General features: G+C 35.6%; 1 protein-coding gene across 7 annotated transcripts in view; it reads right to left on the bottom strand.

Moving 5' to 3' along the window:
* LOC104882954 (tyrosyl-DNA phosphodiesterase 1) overlaps positions 1-23,532 on the bottom strand; it is a 26,205-nt gene extending 2,673 nt beyond the window's left edge. Inside the window, exons 1-14 of one of the 7 annotated variants that reach the window (XM_048634791.2) lie at positions 23,274-23,530; positions 23,000-23,182; positions 21,955-22,068; positions 21,480-21,848; positions 20,396-20,614; positions 19,827-19,887; positions 18,628-18,704; positions 18,257-18,514; positions 17,898-17,987; positions 15,339-15,473; positions 13,357-13,506; positions 4,710-4,813; positions 3,729-3,782; positions 3,538-3,628 (exon numbers count right to left, since the gene is read on the bottom strand). In XM_048634791.2, coding sequence (XP_048490748.1) covers positions 3,538-3,628; positions 3,729-3,782; positions 4,710-4,813; positions 13,357-13,506; positions 15,339-15,473; positions 17,898-17,987; positions 18,257-18,514; positions 18,628-18,704; positions 19,827-19,887; positions 20,396-20,614; positions 21,480-21,842 — 1,602 coding nt within the window. In that variant the 5' untranslated portion in view covers positions 21,843-21,848; positions 21,955-22,068; positions 23,000-23,182; positions 23,274-23,530. Of the gene's footprint in view, positions 1-3,537; positions 3,629-3,728; positions 3,783-4,709; positions 4,814-13,356; positions 13,507-15,338; positions 15,474-17,897; positions 17,988-18,256; positions 18,515-18,627; positions 18,705-19,826; positions 19,888-20,395; positions 20,615-21,479; positions 21,849-21,954; positions 22,069-22,999; positions 23,183-23,273 lie in introns of all 7 variants that reach the window. The other 6 variants (XR_007268960.2, XM_048634789.2, XM_010667388.4 and 3 more) reach the window with 6 other exon arrangements.

Raw genomic sequence — 23,532 nt, 5'->3', positions numbered from 1 at the left:
CAAACATGCTTCACAAAGTTAATCTGGCACAATCCTTTTACCATGTTCTTATTTTCTAATTCTCTTAGGGAGTGTTTGGTTCATACGATTTTGGTATGAGGTATGAGTTTAGAATGAGCAAAACCAATACCTAGTGTTTGTTTAATAATTTGAGAGATTTAAAACCCATACCTCAAACCCATAAGGTATGGGGTTTAGAAACCCAAGGGGGGAGGTGGGTTTGGTTCATACCAATACCTCTAGGTATTAAATAGAAATAAAAATTTCATTCCCAAATAAAACCAAACACATGGTATTAAGTATCAAGTTCCAAACCTATACCACCTTAATTTCATTCCTGATTCCAAACTCATACCATTTTATGAACCAAACGCTCCCTTAGTCCTTCAAAATTAAGGTGACCAAATCTCATATGCCACCTCCAAGAAGGATCTTCAACACGTGTTTTCAAGCACATTAGTCCAACCGTTTTTAGGTTTATTAAGAACATTCTATTTTTCGTCATAAAAACGGCAATAAGGTTAGAGTTTCTATCACGAAGACATAACTTTCGTTCTTCCATTTTAATCTTGCACCCTTAATTTCCAAAAGTTGCCCATACTCAAGATGTTGCTTCTAATATTAGGAATATAATCAACATTTGAAATTAACTTATGACTAGGATCTTTCAATTTTTATCATGATTGTACCTTTTCCTTCAATTGATACCTTTGAACCATTGCTAAAGGTCACATTTTCTGCCATAGTTGTATCAAGATCAACAAATTTTGTTTTGTCTCCCGTCATGTGGTTGTTTGCTCCATCGTCTAGATATCATGTATAATTATCATTTCTTATATCCTCCACTTTGAGAGCTAATAACATGTTTGCTTCTTCTTCCTTATCTTCAATCAGATTTGTTTCTTCATGAACATTTTTTATTAAACAATCCCATGAATAATGTCCATATTTTCCACAATTTTAGCATTCAACATTAGCCTTATTAGTGTCCTTTTGAAAATGATTTACTCCTCCACCTAGTCCACGACCTTGGGTATAAGATTCGCCTCTATAAAAGTGATGTGAATTATGGTCATCTCGCCCTCTTCCTTGAAGAGCTTCACCACGACCATTTCGTCGCCTGCGTCCTTGATAGTTGCCTCTTCCACGTGATTGGAACCTTTGTCTATCACATGTATCTCCCTTAAAAGAGATTTTTGCTTGCAACACCTATTGATCACCGTCCTCTTTTGTTGTCTTCAATATTCTTTGTTCATGGACTTCAAGGGACCCACTTAACTCATCAATAGTCATAGATTTCGAATCCTTATTCGACTCTTTAATAGCAACCACTACATAGCTGAAATCCTAATTAAGAGAAAGCAGTATTTTCTCGACAACTTGACAATCTTGAATAGATTCACCAAGTCTCTTCATTTGGTTTACAACATTCAAAACTCTTCCAAAATAATCTGAGATGGATAATTTATCCAACATCTCGAGTTTTTCGAAGTCTCCTCTTAAAGTTTGGAGACGAACCTTTTTTCACTCTACTTCTTCAAAAGAATTTTGAAGAGTATTCCAAGCTTGTTTAGAACTTGTTGCATTTGCAACTTTCTCAAACATGTCATCATCCAATCCTTGATGAATGACCATAAGTGCATTTTTGTCCTTTTTTCCTCTCATTTTCAAAAGCATCCTTTTGGATTTCATTCAATACAACCGCAACATGATGTTTTGTATAAGCTTTCTCGAAAATTTCCCAAAATCCTTACTCCAAGAATTGTTTTCATTCTAACATAATTTCCCTTTGTAAGCCTTGGATATTGGAATGCTACGACGTTATTTTTTGTTGTCATTTTATTGTTCTATTAACGTGGCTCTCGTACCAATTTGTTGGAAGCGTAATGGAAACTCACTAATACTTAAAACAGTAAGTATGAGAGAAAATAAATGCACTATAAACTAATTCCTTAATTGTTTGTTTGTGAATGAGTTACATCTTACTCATATCTATATTACGTAACATCTTAAATTATGTAAAGTATGCCCTACTTATCTCTCCTAAGTTTCTTATGCTTATTTATCAACTTAGTATTATTCGATTTGTCAAATCCAATTGTTTTCAAGACTTCATTCCACAAGACAGCTACAATACCACCTCCTTTTGACAACACATCTTTACAGCCAAATCAAACAGTAAGCGGATTCCATTATGGCATACAAATTACAAAACCTACCGGAAGACACTGGAAATACAAGGAAGCTCGAGGTCAAAAGCCAAAATCTCAACCCCAACAGAAGTATGTGAACTCTCATAAACACAATTGACACCTAACTATTTTCATACCAGCTCCAAAATAACACTTCAGGAGAATTAGCAGCTCTTTTGGTGACCGGCAATATATGGTAGTAATGGTAACGAAATCATATGCAATTTTATAAGAAAAACACTCTCATGTTAATGCATATGGTAACAAAACTTCAATCCCGAACATGTTTTCCCTTCATAATTTTTCGATACACCTCAATAACACTTCCAAAGTAGTAATGTGTGGTAATAAAAATTTGTGAAGAAAAAAATGGTGGTTAGAGATGAATACTACCTATAATTACATTACCATTACCACTTTTTATTTACCTACCAAATGTGTCGTAACAGTATAAGGACTTGGTAAAAAAAAAATAGTGGTAGTGTCCTAATAGCAGCAGTGGGTTGGTAATGGTCATGGAATTCCCAAACTAACATCTAGCGGGGCTTCCATCGTACAAGGCCATTGTGGCATGAATTGACATGGTGGAAGAAAGCCTCTACGTCATTGTAAACACTAAACAGGAATTGATATAATTTATTTCATATCATACTTAAAAATATTTATTTTAACTTTCCAACACCTGACCTTAAATTCTGAGGAAAAGAAACACATTTGAAATTTCTACACGTTAATTAAGAATTGAAGTTTGCTTCATGTTCAAAATTATTCACGTAACAGCTTTATGAAAGTACTGCAACATCTAATGCAATGACATAGATGTCTATAAAAGATGTTGATACATGTTACAAGACAGCTTTCTATGATATTGCAAGTTGAAGATATTCACTTAATGGCCGTTAGGTGATGGAACAGCCTTTTTCAATTTCATACAAACAAGCATTAAATTATCCAAGAAATTTACATCCGCACCAATACAAAGAAATTATGACGTAGGAAAAACTATAAATTCAGAAGCTCACAACAGGAAAATAGTTGTTCTTCACAAAGGCATTAGGTTGGAAAGACTATAGAGTATAGAGTGTAAAGTTTCTCTCACCTAAGTCTCATCTACGTCCAAACTGTGATTTCCTTTGTAGAACACAAAGTACTATGTCAAATGAAAAAAGCAGGGCATAAAATAAAAGAAAGAAGGCATGAAGAGAACAAATTGACAATACTATTATATAGGGTGTCTTCCAGGATTTATCCTAAACACATATGCAGGTAACCACGTATCTTCAACATTACCACATGTCCACATCCAAAGAAGTATCTCCTTCATATTCATCAAAGTGTCAAATACCTCATAAGAACGAATCATCAATTGAGAATTATTCTTTTGGAGGGTTCCCCAAGCAGCTTTGCTGAGGTTCGCTGAAGTTAGCAAGAACCACCTGTTTTGTAATATATGAAACACGTCTCAGAACCCTATGGTGCATATTGTTGAAAACAATCACTATCAAAAAAAAAAGGGATCAAGCAAAGTGTTCTTACGCTAGATTCTGACCATTATAACGAACAAATGTCTTAATATGGGGCATCGAACGGCTGCAAAAGGGGAGAAAAACTATCATTATCAACCAGTAACACAATAGATAGTGTCTAAAACTATTAATAATAAAACCACTCAATCATCTAAAGGGGTGTAGAGGAGCCAAGCTAGGTCTATTTTCCCTTTTAAACCTAACAGACAGCTCTCCAACCTAAAATATGGAACTATGTTGGTTCCACTAAGCATGCACCCAAGTTTTACATGGCAGAGCTGCACAAGCATCTATCAAGAACCAATTAAAACATACCTGCCATGAATGAAGTTTGCAAGAAAGTGACAGATACACCAATTGGTAACATCAGGACTCGAGCATTGAGTCACATGGGAACTCAACACAAGCATACTGATTTGTTTTACAAGGTTTGTTGGTGTAGTTAAAATTATATGTCTCTGCATATCATTCATTTGTCAGGTTTCCTTTGGATAGCTTGAAGGCCCTTGCCTACTACAGTTCATTAAAAACATATGTCAACGCATTGCCTCTTCTATCACAATCTAGGGTGACAGCAGTGGGTAAAATTAATCAACATTAGGACCCCTATTGAGAGCAACTCCTAACACAAATGTACAAACAATCCTCCTATCCCAGTTCAAGTGTGGTAAACTGAATGCAACTAGATGACAATTTTCAATATAACTCCAGATGGTGTAAAACCAAAACTCTTACATCCTTGAAACAATGATAACAAATAAACAACAGATGCATTATTGGCGTTGCAACCGCATCAGATATAAATTCATCAAAAACAGAAACTGAAAACTTCATAACCCTTGATATCAGGGAAGCTCCCGTAGAAACCACCAGTCACTACAATTTAGACAACCTATGCTGATGATGTAGAGTTGGTCACCTAAAGAACAAAACAAGAGAAGCAAATTTCTGGTGCACATTACAACTAATGAACAGAATAAAAAGACAGTACCAGCGGCCTGTGTGGGTAGCCTTCCACTTAGCCCAGTACTTATTCAAAAATCCCTTCTCCACATTTTTAAGGGGACTCGGGATGGCATTTCCAGCTGCATATCCCTGAATCAAAAAGTGCAAAGTTTAATGATTGTTTAGTATTCATTTAATTTTTTGTCCATAACCTATGGAACGCTACTTTACAGAAGTTTACAAACTCCTAATTACTCACATATCATCTGCACATACCCAATTGACCAATAAGTAGTGCCTGAGGGGGAAACAGAGACGACAGTTGACACTAACCAAATTATGACACTAACTACATTATATCTTTTACCAGTCTATATTTTGTCAACGGAAGATTTCCCAGATGAAGCTCATTTTAAAAAAAAAAAAAAAATCTGCATTCTAACTTTTAAGAGGAGTAGAAAACCATGTACACTTTAGTAGGAAATGAAAATAACCCTAAACTCTACGTAGTTCTTTCAAAAGTGAAAACTAATAGGTATTGTTTCACAAAATTTCCTTAGTTTTAGTAAAACACTACCAAATAATAGAGAGTGTAGTATTTTTAGTAAAACAACTACTTGTTATCAAGTTTTTCTTTGATTGACACTACCAAATAATGGAACTGTTAATGAATTCCATTAGTACACCCCAAATGAAAAATTAAACCCTATTCCATTTTTTAGAACCCTGCATTGCAATACGAGCCGCACTTCCAAAATTTACCGCTGGCCTGATGAACAATTATCCCTAATTCATAACGATTACGCATAATTATGCCCAATTTCCCACACCCTAACTTGCACAAAAAAATTCAAAAACATAAAAACCCTAATTACAAATTTTGTAAAATTTTGAAGGCAGATGTAATTACTTGTCTGCTAAATGCACAATATGAACATTTTTGGTCTTCAGCATGATGCTATGTATCAGGGAGATGGCAGATTGAAGAGCATAACCTCCAAAATTGCGTGAGGAAGATTTGGGGCCCATTGATTGAATTCAGCAATGGAATCTGTCATTTGATAGTGCCACTCAAAGATATATTTGATAGTTGATAATAGGTAGTGTTTCGCAAATTTTCCCAAAAATAATGACATTTTGAGGACCAAAAAGCAACAAAAATAAAATGTAAGAACGAAGCTCCTAATTCGACAATGGTATTTAAGCATATTTTTCATAGCCAAAAAAAATCAACTAGATATTTTCAAGGATAAATCATTAAGGGAAAAAATGCTGTCAAGGTCAGATGCACGGTGCAATAACGCTTCATGTTTAGGAATCATTGACTCGCTTATTAAGATATTAGAATTGCGCACATTGGCCTCACAACATTTAATCTTCCTCCTAAATCTTTTTTGAATGTACTTCCCAATTATCCCAAACATTATCCAACACCACCAGCCCCTCAAGCCTCAGTATACTAAAGTTGGATGATTTGGATATCATATTATCATTCTTTTCTCACAACAATAAACTCAGATTAGGTCAGACTCAGGGAACTTGTCATTTAAGGGAGATAAGAAAGATAAATTAATGAAAACTAAAAACTAGATTTAAGATTTCGTCAACAATAAACCTCTTTTGTCTCTATGTTAGAGAGTTATTTACCCAATTATTGGGTTATTTGTCTACAATAGTGGGTGTTTAGATTTTGATCTGGTAATTCCTCTTGCGGGAGTTTAAAGTTTGGTTTATGTGGTTTGTTGTTTGTTGGAAAGATACAGTTCGTTGATAATTTAATACGAATTTGCAATCAATAATGGATTTTTTACCCAATTATTAGGTTATTTGTGTTTAGTTATTCTTTCTTATCGATGTAGATGTTGTATGGCTTTAAATTAATGAAATTCATCTTTCTCCTTCAAAAAAAAGAAAGAAGAAAGAGAAATAGATATAATATTGGGGACCCAAAATAAGGATTAAAGTGGTTTCCTTTAGTTGCTGGATTAAATTCATAACAGCACCACTGCATGTATAAATATGTCAATAACATACACAAGAAGGTTGAACAGAGACATCGTTTAGTTTTCCTTGTAAATCTCCTTTCTTAACCAGGTGCAAGTCTAATTGTACCAACTCCCTATACAATTCTTCTGGTACAGAAATGATTGAGTTTACTTCTCGCCTTGGTCGGCAACTTAACGCATCTGCCACTTTGTTCGCCTTTCCCGGGTGATACTGAATATCTATATCATAATCCTTGATGAACTCCAACCATCTCCGTTGTCTCATGTTCATTTCTTTCTGGGTGAAGATATACTTTAAACTCTTGTAATCTGTGTAGATCTTGCAGGTTACCCCATATAAATAATGCCGCCATAATTTCAAAGCAAAGACCATTGCTGCCAATTCCAAATCATGCACCGGATAATTTCTTTCATGGGGTTTCAACTGGCGTTAAGCGTAAGCTATCACACGTTGATTTTGCATTAATACACACCCTATAACTTCTTGTGAAGCATCACTATATACTTCAAATCCTTACTCCTGCTGGTAATGCTAATACAGGTGCACTAGTCAATCTTCTTTTTAACTCTTGGAACGCTTTTTCACACTTCTCCGTCCATTGAAACCTAGTGCTTTTCTTAATTAAGTTGGTGATGGGTAATGTAATCCGAGAGAAATCTTTAACAAATCGTCGGTAATACCCTGCTAATCCGAGGAAGCTGCGAACTTCGGTTACATTCCCTGGCCATTCAGTAATTGCTCTAATCTTCTCATGATCTACTGGTACACCGTCCTTTGAGACTACATGACCCAGGAACACTACTAACTCCAACCAGAAATCACACTTGCTGAGTTTTGCATATAACTTTTCCCGTCTCAATACATCTAACACCATTCGTAAATGTTTTGCATGCTCTTCACAATTCACTGAGTAGACCAAAATGTCATCAATAAATATCACCACAAACCGGTCTAAGAATGGCTTGAAATATCTCTGCATCAAATCCATAAATGCAGCAGGGGCATTAGTAAGGTCAAATGGCATTACTACGAATTCATAATGACCATATCTGGTCCTGAATGCAGTTTTAGAAATATCTTCATCTGCTACCCTCATCTGATGATATCCGGAACGTATATCTATTTTAGAAAAGATCCCTGCGCCTTTCAATTGATCGAATAAATCATCAATTCTGGGTAGTGGATACCTATTTCGCACTATAATCTTATTGATTTCTCGATAATCGATGCACAGTCTCATGGTTCCATCTTTTTTCTTCACAAATAACACGGGTGCTCCCCAAGGGGAAACACTTGGTCGAATATAACCTTTCTGCAATAGTTCCTCCAATTGTTTCTTCAATTCTACCATCTCCATGCCATTCGATATGGGGCTCGAGAAATAGGTGTGGCTTCCGGTATTAATTCAATATGGAAATCCACTACTCTCTTAGGCGGGAGCCCTGGCAGTTCCTCCGGAAACACGTCCGGATATTCTCTAACCACGGGAATATTCTTGGTCTTTCCTGTGACATCTTTTCCTTCATAACCAAAAATCTCATTTTCTGCATTCTCCCTCATACTGTTGACATTTATTTCTTTTATAACATTTAACAATTTACTGCCCCTAGAAACACACCTTTGATATTGTACTTTACTTTCCCATGGTGATTCTAACTTTATTTTATCTGGATAACATTCAATCACTGCTCTACGCCAATCCATTCCTAAAATAACATCATATGACTCTAAATTAAATGGTATTAGATTTGCGAGGAGTTCGGAATCTGCTATCTGAATCGTGCAATCCCGAAGGACCCACTTACAACTAACTGAATCCTCGTTTGGCATGGAAATCGACATACTTATGGGTTCCGCACAAGGTTTATTTTGCATTTCCCTAGCAAACTTATCAGATATAAAGGAATGAGACGCTCCAATATCAAATAACACATTCGCCAGGTTGTTACACACTAAAAAGTTTCCAGAGATAACGTTACCTTCCATCTCCAAGGTCTCTGGTGTATCAATCTTCTCCGATTTAATTGCGTATGCTTTTCCAGAAGATCTTCCTTGATTCCCATTAAAGCCTCCCTTATTTCCGCGGCTGGAAGTGGAAGCAGTTCAAGCATGAGTAGAAGATCTGTGTCAGTAGAGGATTGACCTGACACCTGGAAAGCTAATTGCTGGGAAGAGCCTATCATTCATATGATGGAAGTGAAGGAAGGACTAAGAGAATGGAATGAAAATTACAGTGAAGGAGATCATAACTCGTTCTCCCGCCCCGAAATTCAAGCTTATACCTTAATTAAGACCTTGCCATCTTATGAACCATGGACGACTTTCAAAATGACTTATTGGAGAATGTTGGTATTATTTATGGCCAAAGGGGCATATCAGGATGATGGCGTTAATATGGAAAATGTAAGCAAAAATTTAATTCGGGAGAGGGATTCCAGAAGAGGTAGAAAGGGAGGTGGAATTGACCAAAGAAGCATGGGCACTTGGAGAAACTCCTATGGGACCAAGAGTCTAGTATTGGAATGATATGTATGCGAGATTGGAGCAAAGAGAAATGAATAGAAATGTACCATATGTGCCACCCCCTTCACCACTATCTGAATCCAGTGGACCAAATCGCACAGCAAGTAGGTCACAATCCAGCACATCCAGGAGTACTGGCTATGGAGGTTCCAAGGGTACTATAAGTCGTTCAAGGGGTACTATAAGTAGTTCATCAGTAGGTGGATCTTCCCAAGGTATGATCCTGATTATGTCACAGAAACCCCAACTCCTAGTAGTAGTGATAGTGGATATTACTATGATCCTTACAAGTTAAACTAAGTAGAGGTTGGGGCAAGCGAGGGGTGAAAAACTGGTGGCTTTAAGAGAATGTAATGGTTGTTCTATGTTTTACCCTAATATTTCTTCGTAATATGTAATTCTGTTCATCTTCAATGGATAGAAGCTAAGTAAGATCTTAGAAGCATGTGATTTCTTTATGTAATATAAGAGTAATGAAGTATGGATATTAAATGAAAAATGGTGTTGTATGTGCTTATATTGATTGGTTGTTGTGACAATTCAAGGAAATCATGATGGAAGAAGTTATTGGATGATATTTGAATTGTTTAAATATTGACGTGTAGGAAATGGCCAGTGAAGGGAATATTACAAACACCGTTCGGGCAGGCGAAAAAGAATCATCAAAAGATGAACAAATTCAAATCCTCAAAGAAATAAATGCAAAATTTTTAACCTTATTAGAAGCTCAAGAAGCTAGTAAGGGAGATGAAGAGGAGAAATTTTACAAGAGATTAGCTTCCCATAAACCTCGTTCTTATGATGGGGAGGCTGACCTTGGTAAGTTCGAGGATTGGGTAAACCATATGACTAAAGTACTGGAAGTCGTGAGTTGTCTAGAGCACTTAAAGGTCAAAATGGCCTCCTTTTATTGGGAAGGACCTGACATTTGGTGGAATACTACCAAAGAAATTTCTAAGCAACCTGATTTCAGTTGGGCAAAGTTTACAGAAAAATTGAAAGATAAATTCTTTCCTCCGGCTTTGCGAAGGATGAAGGAGAATGAATATTTGTTTCTAAGGCAAGCTAAAATGTTCGTGTTGGAATATGCGGCAAAATTCTTAGAACTCTCGCGGTTTGCCCCAGACTTTGTGGCAAATGAAAGAATTAAGTCCATGCGGTTCTTCGAGGGATTGAATTTAAAATATCAAAAGCGGGTAGCGCCATACTCAACCTTTGAAGAATTATATGATCGGCCCTGGAACAAATTAAGATGGAAGATGAAGAGTTTCGTAAGAGGAAAAATGGGGGGAAAAGCAAGACAGAGAGCACAAAAAGAGTTAAAAAAAAAAGAGAGAGTTGGGCCACTCTTAAGCCTCAAGGGGGAGGTGAGAAGGTTAATAAGTCATTGTAGGTTATGTGGAATGAATCATTACGGAAGGAATTGCTCTATAAATATGTCAATAACTAATCTAGCTCAACCTGAGAAAAGCATGACTTGAAATATTTTTGGTTGTAAAATTCAAGAAAGAAAAAGTTTAAAGGGAGAAAAATACAAGAAATAATATTGGATACAAATCTGTTTATAGGAGTAAACGAAGCAAGTATACTTATTATACTTAGTCAAGGTACTATATTGCTATGAATTCACGCTTAAGTAACCGATAGTAATTATATGGATGAAAATATGATCAAAATCAACCAATACAACTCCTCACTAATTCGAGGGAATGAGGAACTCTCCCAATATTATTCATCCGCTCAGCTGCCTCTATAATGAGCTAAGAACATTATTTATATCACTAAAAGATTCCCTCCAAGAGTAGTAGGAGAACCAGTTAGTTAGAGCTAACTTGCAAAAAGAAAAAGCAAATTAAAACATATAAAGCATAAAGACAGTATTGCCCTTTTTCTGTTAAGAGATATTTCTCCCCCTTAGTTGCTCTTCCTTCTTCTGGCATAGGTAGTTGTGATGGGTGGCCTATCCCAATCCACTGCAAAGAAAGAGAACATAAGGATTTTTTTAAAAAAGAAAAGGAAAGAATCAGTGATTGGGTAGAATAAAAAAATAAAAAGAAAGGAATAGGGTGCAAGCTGGAAACGTGCAAAAGAAAAAGAAAAGGAAAGAATCAGTTATTGGTAGAATAAAAAAATCAAAAGAAAGGAATAGAGTGCAAGCTGTAAAAGTGCAAAAGAAATAAATGAGTTGTAACCATTAATGCTTGACCGTTCATTTACCCTTACCCAGAACACCAAAGTTTCTCTCTCTTCTCTCTTCTCTCTTCTCATTTACCAAAGTATTACCCTTACCCTTAACTAAAATCCTTATGTTCTCTTTCCTTGCTAGCCCTAAGAGCAAATTCTTACTTTGGATGGTGCTGCAGAATAGGGTGGCTACAGCAGATAGGCTGAGTAAATGGGGGATTCCATGCAAAATGTGCAATGGTGCAGATGAATCAGTTTAGCATCTGTACTTTCAATGTGATTATTCTATGACAATCTGGAAGGAGATCCATGATAAACTCAGGTATCAGAGTATTCCATTCCATGAAGAGGTTCAAAAAGCTACAAGGAGAGCTCATAATAGCAGCAACAGGCCAAAGTTTATGTCAAGTTACAGAGACAATCTATGGTATTTGGCTTCAAAGGAATAACAAGATTTTCAATAACAATCTTGTTCCTCCTTCTATCCTAGTAAAAGAAATTTTGTCTAAAACTGCCTGTAATTGGACTAAAGAGGAGAGAATGTTGCTAGTTTATTAGCTTGATAGGGGTGTGTCTCTTGCTGTAAGCCTCTTGGTTTGTGTAGCCTAGGCCTGGTTGCCTCTTGTAAACTTTTTTTTGGTTATCAATAACAATTTTGAATTGCCAAAAAAAAAAAAAAAGACTCCCTCTAAGAGTAGTGGGAGAACCAGTTAGTTAAAGCTAACTCGCAAAAAGAAAAAAGCAAATTAAAACATATAAAGCATAAAGACAGTATTGCCCTTTTTCTGTTAAGAGATATTCCTCCCCCTTAGTTGCTCTTCCTTCTTCTCGCATAGGTAGAAGTGATGGGTGGCCTATCCCAGTTCTTTGCATATATCTACTTTGTTGCAGAGACATACTTACTCCATTTCTTAATAGATGTATCATGTTGACTTTTTACACTATTTCAATATCCGACTTTGACCATCTTCATTTACTACTTCCTCTGTTTTTTATTACTTGCATCGCTGTCTTTTGCATAAGGACCAAGGTGAAGAGAGAGATAACGAGAGATAATTAAAAAAACCACATGCTAGGAGAGAGAAAAATAGAAAAATAGAAAAATAGAAATGATGCAAGTAATAGAGAATTGCCATAAATGGGAAATGATACAAGCAATAAAAAACGAAGTAAGTACTCTCCCGTGCGCGACTGCGCATCTTCCACTATGTAGCAAGCGTACTTCTTCTTGATCACATACTCGTATTCGTACCAGTGCCCAATTTATTTATCATATATGGATATGCGTACTCATTCCTAAAATTTCAAAATCTTGTCGTTGTACCCGAATCCGAACCTGTACCCAAATCCGCCTCTGTGCAACCTAGGTCTTCAAATGTACCTCTTTGAACTTAGATATCTTTCAATATATATTAGTGAAAATTATAACGATTAAATACTAATAAAGTACTAATTGAGACAAATTAAACAAGACCCGCACATGACTATATTTTTTCTTATAAATTGTGAAAAATTGAGAAGATATTCTGTAAGTATGAATAGTGTCAAGATTCTATGTTAGAAGGAGATGAATAGTGTCAAAATTCTAAGTTAGAAGGAGTAATTTATAAAGATAAATGTCATAATTTAATTATTGATGGGTTAAGTTAAATGTATACTTTCAAAATATATTTTCTAAGTTTTTAATAATATATGATTGAAGATATTGATAGTCGAAGATGTGCATCGGCAAGCGTACCCAATCAATATGATGCATCTATTAAGATATAGAGGAAATAATATACTAGAATCTACCACTGCAAAAAAAGGACCATGAAAACCAATTAAATGTTAAGGGGTTAATAACATCAGGTCGTCGGCAAGAGAGACTTCTACAATTAATGACTGACAAGCACAAAAGTTTTAAAAAAAAAGTATCCACAATAGAATAAAATTTTAAAAATGTATAAAGGGAAAAAAATATGATCCATGTATGTTACCTCCAATGAACATCTAACATCTTCCACAGAAGGCCATATTATCAGTGGTTCTCCCAAACCTAGAGGCGATTTATCAGCTAACACGCCAGATGACATTGATGTTCTTAACTCAGTCATCCACTTCTCATCCAGTGAACCAAGAGACGAGAACTGAACCAAATCATAACTTTGATGAGAGAGTGAAAGATGCATGGGAAGTAGCCATTGTTTCTAAAAGGCCATAAAGTATATGAGCATAGGGCAACCAGAAATTATAAAGACTACAAACATCGACAACAAACCAATGCATGTGATAATCGCATGGAGAAGGGGACGCAATATTTCTAGCCGACCCCTGTAATAACAAAGCCGTACAGTTCCAAAAAAAAGGCTATAAAATAATGTTCCAATTGGCCCTATATCTAATGCAAATTACAAAGTACCGTCTCAGAATTATAATTTGTACAAACAATAATTTAGTTTGTTTCCATTCAAAGATTAATGAACTATTGACTTCAAAATGGATATTGAATAGGTTGAATATCCCTTGTTAGGAAGAATTGGTTAAGAAATAAGTTTAACAGCAAACCACAAGCGCATGGGCCATCAAAAAAAAAAGAGTTGACAAAGATGCTCCTTGAATAAATCCTTGAGGATATGCTTAGCTATGTGTTCTTAGTTGTTAATTTCATTTGAAGGCCGAAATTTAGATGAAATAGATTGCATTCAATCAGTATTTTAAGATCTAAACTTTTTCACCCAACTCCTCAAAGTGATAACCAATTTTTCACAATGTCAAATACTCCCTCCGAAACAAAATAGATGTTACACTTTCTAAATATGGTTGTAAGAATATAGATCTTACACTTCCTTTTTAGGAAATAATCTCTCTCTATCTCTCTCCTATCACATAGGTCCCCTTTTTTCTTTCTCTCTATCTCTCTCATCTTCAAAAAATTGCCTTAAAAAGTGTGTTTTTGAAATTGTAACATCTATTATGTTTCGGAGGAAGTAATCAATTTAATAATGCCACTTCTGATAGTGTGGTTCCCTAATGATTCAATAATCTCAGAAGTCTTATATTCACTCTTAAAGTCTTAACTACCCCTTCGTGTGGTCCCTAATGATTCCACCTCCTCAATTTATGAGGCAAATATAGCCTTTTTTTGCTTACTAAAATAATCCATCAAACAAAAACTTAAGATAATTTAGGGTTTCAAATATTGGACGCAGTGCAAGATCACAATAATGGACATAGAACCACCTCCATCAGCAAATGTGAATGGTTTACTGCCATCACTTCCAAATATCTCGGTCACAATCAGCCCAAAGACCTTCTAAATGCAGCCGCGCTGCTGTGAGGGGCCAAGATTGAGTTCTAATGTGAGACTAAAAATCACTTTTTCTGAAAATACCAAAAATTTATCAAAAACTTAATATAACGATCAGCCTGAACAACTAATAGAGACAAATCATGGATGTTTCCCAAATTTTTTGGTGTGTTGTGAATTCCCCCCAAAAGAGAAAATCAAAGCCAACATCCTCTTTTCTATTTAAACCGACTTTTACACCAAGTCACTAAACTCGAAACGTAAAGTTGATTCTCTTACAACGTCTAAAAACCCAAAGCAGGATCCACTTTCTGAGGGTTCATTTAAAAAGTTCAGAACGCAAATACGCACTCAGCTGACAATTAGATGAAATCACAAAATTTTCATGCAAGCTTCCATTAGTAAATGCATAGCCGTCCCTCCCACCAATTAAACTAATTGCTAAGGCTCCATAATCATGTTCTAATAATTACAGCACAAGTCTGAGCAAATCTGAAGACCAAATGGAGAAAAAACATTCAATAGGATGGACTGAACTTCATGCCAAAGGACCTGCCCTTTGAACTTATCCAACTCTCCATTCAAACAATATAGAAGCAACAAACTGACAAAGAAGTGCTAAAGCAGTAAAGCTTCAAGAAGTCAGTTGAAATATAAAATACTCTCGTATACCTGATAAATCAGAGGTGATCTTTTAAATTCTTCATCGAAAGTGCATTGCTCCAGGATAGAGCGTAGCTTCATATGACCCCACTTCTTCAGATTAGAGCCCAAATGATATCCTGGAACAGATGCAATCAATCTGACCTAAAAGACACAAAGCAAAATCAGAACAATAAATACTGAGATGATCTTTACTATATCATATCATACCAAAAAACTGAAAAAGCTTTATTCCTAGAAAATTTGAGTAGGCTTGTGCATCTCCTTTGTGCTTACAAATGAGTACAAAGTCCTTTTTCTCTATGTTACTCCGACACCTTCATTTACCTCAAAAACCGAGTGTCGTGTCGTGTCCGACACGACACTTCATTTGGATACTACATTTTAAACTAAAACTTGTCTTTTTTCTACAAAAGAGCCGAGTCGGACACTTGGACACCTGTATCCAAGTAGACACTCGATCTTGTTTGTCCTCTAAATTGTTGAAAATAGGTATAGGTATCGTTCCGTATCAATGTCAATTTCTAGCTTTCTTGATTTTAAGATTTTAAACATCATGTGATATATGTTGCATATGTACTTAAAATTATTCATAATTACTCTAATCATGTTTTACTTTGAAAACTGACAACGAAAAATCAAAAACCACATTTCTGGTTTCCATTTCCTGTTTCTAGTTTTCAAAAAAAAAAAAAAAAAAACAAAAGCCAACCACGAATGGCCCTTGATTAATAACTCCCAAACTGAGAAACGTCATATACTATACTAGGAGTGTTAATGAGCCAAGTGTTCTGCTCGGTCAAAGCTTGACTCAAGAGGGCTCGACTCGAGTTCGGGATCGGCTCGATATCCTAACAAGTCGAGTCTGAGCTACCTTAAGCTCGGCTTGAAAGCTCGCGAACAGACTCGATAATTTTTAAATTACTAAAAATAATTCATTAATGTTTAATATAAGATAAAATATAATTAATGATTTGGTTAAAAGCTGTCATGTTAGTAGTCATAATATTTTCAAAGTCGTGATCTTTTATCTGAATAACAAAGTTGAGATAGCCGCTAAATTCCCACTTGTATACTTTTTCGCTTCATGGTTTGGGACAACTAGCAGTTGAGGCGGATCCAATATTTTAAGTTTGAGGGTGTTGAACAAACCATTTAATAAGAACATATTGAGTATAATGAGATATCAAACAATAATTTTATGACGCACATGTTGATAATGAGAACCAAGTTAAGCTCAAAGTTTATATTGTTCATGACAGCTATTTGAAAATGCTTTCATTATATTATTCTTTCATCACACACCATCTATCTTTTTTATATATGTAGCACTTTTACTTTATTCAAAAAAGGGGAAAATTTAACCTTAATACCTCAAACACACAATTTTACCCATTAATTTTATTTATTAACTAAAACAGTATACGGAGTTGATAATTAGATAGTATACAAAGAGATTAACAAGTAGTTCAACATACTACATAATAATTTATGTACTTAGTCAAATTTAGTACTTCCTCCGTTCCATTAGATGTTACACTTTCTATTTTCAGAAGTTTCAAATTAGATGTTACACTTTCATTTTGGGTAATAATTTCACTCTATCTCTCTCCTATCACATGGGACCCTTTTGTTTTCTTTATCTGTCTCTCTCCTCTCCAAAAATTGTCTAGGAGTCCGTGATTTTAAAAGTGTAACATCTAAAAAAACGGAGGAAGTATATAAAAAATGAATGTAGTCGAGTTATCGCATTTATTTGAGTGCAAATAAATTAATTGTTAGAACTGTATGCTTGAAAAATCGCTTGTTGAATACTTGGAGCACATAAAAAGAAATGAATCTGTAGTCTTTAATTTTGTTTTAAAAAAATAGATAAAAATCAGAAAGAAGAAAAAGGAAAGAAATATTAGAAATGAAAATAGAAAAAGAAAGAGTAAAGTTGCATAAGAAATAAAAAGAAAAAGCAAAGGTTCATCGTAAAAGAAGAATATGTGGCAGATGCATTATGCATTATGCATCCCACATCGGTCGCTTAGCGTGAGGAAAATGGTTTCATGCTCTATAAAAGCAAATCCTTCAGCTACTCTTTCCATACAGCATGCTAGCTATTTGCTTGGGCTTTGCTAATAACAATTGTTTAGAAAATGGGCCCTTGAATTATCAAAAGTTTGGGCTCATGATACTAACCTTGGTGGAAAGTGAATTTCGAGCTTCTCGAGCATGTCAAACTCGAGCCGAGCTGTAATTTTTGGGCTCGAACTCGAGCCGAGCCTGACATTTTAGGCCCGACAAGCTTCGAGCTCGAGCCGAGCCTAATAAATATGTTCTCGAGCTAAGCCCAGTCAGGTTCGGTCTCGGTTCGCCTCGTTAACACCCCTATACTATACCATTAGGTCCAATACCACTTCTTAGCAATCTAAAATGTTCACATAATAAGATCGCAATGACAAACTAAAGCAAAATCAAACCAAGAGCAGCTCCAATATGAAAAAACTTTCAACAGCAAGTAAGATTCTGCTTATAATCAGGAAACTTGAAGTCCACAATAGAAAGGAAATCAAATATTACCGATGCATTTCCATAGTTGAATTTCTTAAAGAAGAAAGGATCAATTGTTACTCTACCAAGGGCTGGCAAATTCGCAGTAAAAACGGGCAGCTGAAAAGACATGACACACAATATCAGAATAAAGATTACCCAGCAATTTGAAATGATTGAGAGAGAAAGGAGGAAGAGGAGAAAGAACATGATATGCTTTCAATTCATTGTTAAAATATATCCGTGAACAGTAGTTTTAACAGCAAAGTCAACATAACAAAGAAATCTCCAAATGATGGTACCTTAGAACATGACCATATTAGTAAATTAACTATTAGATGCAATAATGTAACCTTTCACACAGCACATGATAGAGAAAATATTGGTACCTTCAGAGCCTGCAGATAATCAATAAGGTCAGTTTCAAATGGACATCCCTTATTCGCCTCATTCTGGTCTTTCCAAGGAAAATCTTGCATCCACAAGCCTTGGCTTTTATTATTCCAATCAACATGAATCAAATTTGCTGTATGCACAATGACCCTCACTCCTCGAGGGTACAGAAGGAGCATAGCCTTTGAATGATGTGTCCCATATGATATAGGTAAGGGTGGTTTGTGTAAAATCCAATTGCTAGGCTTGTTCCTCTACAAAATAATGATAACTATCTGATGCTGAGTAAGTCCATCTACTAGACACTCATATTAAAGATCTGGAGCATAACTAAAATCATAGTCTCAAGTTTGTCTACACAACAAACCTTCATGTATTCAACGGTACCATCACTTTCTCCATGAACCACCAGCACCTGAGGAACTTTCTTAAGCATTGGACAAGCTGCAGCAGAACGAAACAATGGCGAAAATAAGTCAAATAAACAGGCTAGCCAAAACAAAGTGCTGTGGCAGGATAATAGGGAAAATCAACAGCTAAGGATCAGTAACAATACATAATATCCGTATTAAAACTCAACCAACAAGGAAAGATCCTAATTGACATTACAAGCAATTAGCCAATTGCGTTTTATGAAAGTTCATTACAGCTACTACTGAGAATATGTGATTAATCATCACCAGAACCGACAAGGCCACATGCAAAGAGAAAACTAGGGTCACAATCATGACTGTAACGGCTGCGGAGTCACGAAAACAGTACCTCATAGGTGTTACATTTGGCATCGAGGCTGTTGCGTTCTGAATGGATAAACTGAAAACTAAAACATACTAGATCAAGTGTTTCAAAATATCTTAAATTAATTACAATTATAACATTCTGTCCAAAACCTCATCTTGTTATTTGCTAAGAGATGGTGGAAAATGCACTTTTTATTGACTATAGTACGAGTCTAAAGCATGAACTTCAATAATGTTAACACCCATGTGGCATTAAGAATGGACTATAAAGCTAACGTGGTCATATAACAGCCTATACCTAACGTTGCAGTGTCATTATAAGACACGTCTTATGGAACAGATTTTCTGCATAAAGGCAAATTGAAAATCTGTTATAAAACAGCCTTTACGTAACAAAACAATCTTTACTTAGCTTCATACCCACAAGCACCCTGAAGAATATGTGTTTTTCTTCTAAACTAAAACCACAGACTGTAACGTGGCTACTGTAACTGGAAGGACAAGACAGTTGAACTATAGATTCAATCCTCCTCAAATCTTACATGAGAAAGCCGCCAAAAAGAACTAAATTTCCAGAGGAATAGATTTAATGATATATGCATAAATCATAAATACATATTACAACTTACTGTAGCATATAGGTAAACAGACAATAATGCACATACAGAAACAACTTTTTACACCACATCATAATCTCTATGCAACCTGATGCCACTATAACTGCAGAACATCTATATAAGCAAGCCATCTGCTAATATCTGGACCTCGAAAACACAACATCGGAGATAATACAAGGTCAGAGATGTAGACTTTGCAAGGTAATTACCAGATAACAACCAGTCTATGTCCACCATGTAATTTGAAAGTACGGCAACAAGGACATCCCCCTATAGACAAGAAGAGTAATTAATAAGTCAGATGACCTCAGGAAGCATATTGTCAATATAGATAAACAAAAAAGAAGGAAGTGTTCCTGTTCATTTTCCATGCTAAGACAGCTATAAGTGTCAATATGTAACTGACGAAGCTAAATGATTTTTCAAGTGATTCAATTGTGTTCCACCCTGCAGTTAATGATAGATACTTGAAAAGACTCAATACATCAAATAACATCCATCCAGGTTGTCAAAATCTTTTCAAGATAATCTCACTATTTAAAACACAGAAAGCAGAGCAGGACCTTTTCAAGAGATCAGTTGTTAATTCTTCAAACACAAGGCAATAATGAATGCTTACACCTAATTTTGAATTTTGATCAAGTATACGTATACTTTAGTGATGTCAAATCATAAATCCCTTTCAAGTTTCAGGATATCCATTAACAATGTCGCTTAATAAACTGAGGAGTCACAAGCGATAAGATCCGGTAGAATTTGAAATCACAATAGAATTTACCTCAATAACAGTGTCTATAGAAACACAAGAGGTATTCGCCCATTCCGGTAGCCCTCGCACTTTCATGAGGCGAAATGTTAAAGCTGATCTATCATCGGATACATGAAAGTGACGTAGTGCCTCCTCCTTGCTCCTAGAGATTGAAAGATTTTGTTTGTTTGATTCAAAATTAACATTATTTGGAGTTTCTTTTAGTTTTCTCCCACTTCCATGCTGAACCTGTACTAACAAAAAAGAGCATAAAGGCAGGTAAGATTGAAGAGGCAACCAACAAAAGTGCGCAAAACACTGCATTTTGCGGGTATTATTCTCTTAATAAATTTAAAAAGGAGAGGAGAAAAATAGAGTAGGAAGCACTAATATTAACTATTGTTCACTGCATCAGGTATGGCTATTAGCCTGTGCACTAGCACGCCCCAAAACTCGGAGGGGCCCAAGCTCCGTAAAACAAAGAAAACCAGTTTTAGATTGTGAACCGCATAAAACTTTTCTCCATTCCCATGATGGCAAATTCATACAATATATAATTTCCTAAAGAGCAGCCAAACTGTTATTCTTCTTCAACATTCTACTCCTGATTATTCATTCTTATCCCCAAGTACAACACCAATTCCCGGAAGTATACTCTTCCCTCAATTAAATGATCCCTCTCTGCTCTTACGCCTATTCTTTTGGGAAGGAAGGAGGGAAATCAGCAACGGAGGTAAGGTTATGATCTTGTAAGTAATGCATGATAGCAAGAGAAAAACAAGAACTAGAGAGCCTTTTGATAACTTGCAACAACCTAGAAGTCTGAGTCGCACCCTGATCTCTCAATTCTATCATGTTATTCTATCAATTCCAATTCTCCTTCTCATTGAATGACACCAAGATCAAAACAATTCAAAACAAAAACAGAGAATTGAGTCAAGAACACGAGCAAAATAAAGTAAACAAAATAAACATGATGCAAAAGAAAATGAAAAGAAAATTGTCATGGCTCAAATATTGTTACATGACACAAAATCACACTTTGCCTCTCTTGGTGCTTTATTATCCTCCCACCACTAAAGCCAAAAGGACAAAGATCAATCAAATTCCTCACCCCTATCTTGAACCGATCAACACTACATCCACACAAAGTGACAAACAGGATGGAAGCTGACAAATAAAGTGAGCAATATTTGTGAGAATTCGAATAGTAGAGTACCACCATGTGCTCCTCAGAAGATCCAGGGTTCAAATTTTCTCGTGCTCTTTTTCTAACAACTGCAAAATTTGTATGTACACTGCCACCTTCATTTACTTTGCTAAACACATCACAATCTCTCTGGTTATTTGTAGTTAGATACTTGAAATAGTGACTTCCTGGAATCAACTCCAAAATATCGCCGTTTTTTATGGAAGCTTTATCCCCAGAATTCAATATCTTCCGCTGATCACCAGAATTAATCACCACTGGATTCATTCCTTCCTGACATGTCATTATTCAAGATCCAAATTTAGAAAGAACAACAATGCTGTTTAGAGTTTGTACTAAAAAAATTCCAATTGTATACGCCATAGTATTGTCGTCTTACTTGTCTAATCCTTGGAATACATGGATATACCAAGAGAGTATGACATGCCTATTAGGATAAGCTATTGTACTTTACAACTTCTTGAAAAAAGCTTCGATAGACCCTTCACCATGCCTAATGGATAGTAAACAGCTCACCAGGTTTTAGTAACAAGTTGAGGACTCACAAAAACACTTTACAAAATTTAATCTTAAAGGCAAAAGCAGCATGCTTAAAAATGCACAAATTGTTGGCTTTATTATTTGACAAGTTCCCATTTTCTCCTTTTACTTTCTTACAAAAAAATTCCTCCATTTCGAAATACTTGCAACCAAGTTCCTTGACACACAACTCTAGGAAGATGATCATGAAGGTAAACATACAAAATAAAAAAAATTATACATTTAATATCCAAATAGCCTCTTACCGGTGTTTAGATTATTTAATTTAATACTCCACGTTTGTTTACCTTGTCTATTGTCCCCCTAAAATTACGTGTTTAATAAAGCTTGCACTCTCAGTGTGAGACTACGCCATGACATAGCCCATTGCATCTCTTCATACGGTTCCTCTGAGTCCCTCTCCAGAGAAGCAAGATTACACACCATGCAAAACAATTACAGCTATTTTTGTACTTGCAATGAAAACGCATCATGCAAAGCTATCTTTTTCAATTTACATGTAATATAAAAGGACAAGTTAAATTTTTTTAGCTATTAAATTATGCACGCAATGCTTGCAAGTTGAAAAGATGTACGATAGTCATATTTTATTAACATTAGATTATAAAATATTCTTTAAAAAAAATAAAGGATAGGTATTTCAAGTGAACACCCAACTCTTCAAGATTTGCCATATGTAATAGAGATTCCTCATTAAAAAAACAAAAAAAGCAAAGAAAGGTAAATTTTCCAACAGAAAAATTCTCAACTTCATCATAAAATCTATCATGAACATAAATTAATACTAACTTTAAAATGATCATATAGCAAAAAAAAACTCGCAAAATGCACAAAATGAACACACAAAAACTTCAAAAAAAAAAAGGAAATTGAAATTATTTTACCACACGCAGCGCAGCATAGCAATCAGAAGAAGAAGCAGACAAAATGAGGTGTTTTCGACTGAGTCTCTTATCAGTCACCGGAATATTATTACGTCCTATCACATTATCACCTTCAGAAACCGGAAATTCCGGCAACGATTTTTCCTTCTCCAAGCTCTTATTCAACGGAACCAAAATTCCTACCTTTTACACAAAATCAAACACACACAAAAAGTGTCAAAAACATCACAAATTAGGAAGAAATAGAGAGGAGGAGAAAGAAAATAAAAGAGACCTGAGAAGACGCCATTGAAGAAGTTCTGAAGGCATGCAAGTGGAGAGGAGAGAGAAAGTGAAACCCTAGGGGAGAGAAAGAAAGGGAGTGAAAACGGAGTGTCCGGCGAAAAGAAGTGGAGGTTTTGAAACAAAGTAGGCGGTGCGGTGGCAAGCTTTGTAATCGCATAGAGCGATTTTTTGTATATGATGGTCGGGCTGGGCTGTTGTTGGATACTGTTATTGAAGCTCCGCGCCTTTCCAGTTTAGGGAGGTTTATT

This window comes from Beta vulgaris, chromosome 8 (genome assembly GCF_026745355.1).
Source record: "Beta vulgaris subsp. vulgaris cultivar EL10 chromosome 8, EL10.2, whole genome shotgun sequence".
NCBI lineage: Eukaryota > Viridiplantae > Streptophyta > Magnoliopsida > Caryophyllales > Amaranthaceae > Beta > Beta vulgaris.
This window is presented reverse-complemented; position numbering and strand designations above follow the sequence as displayed.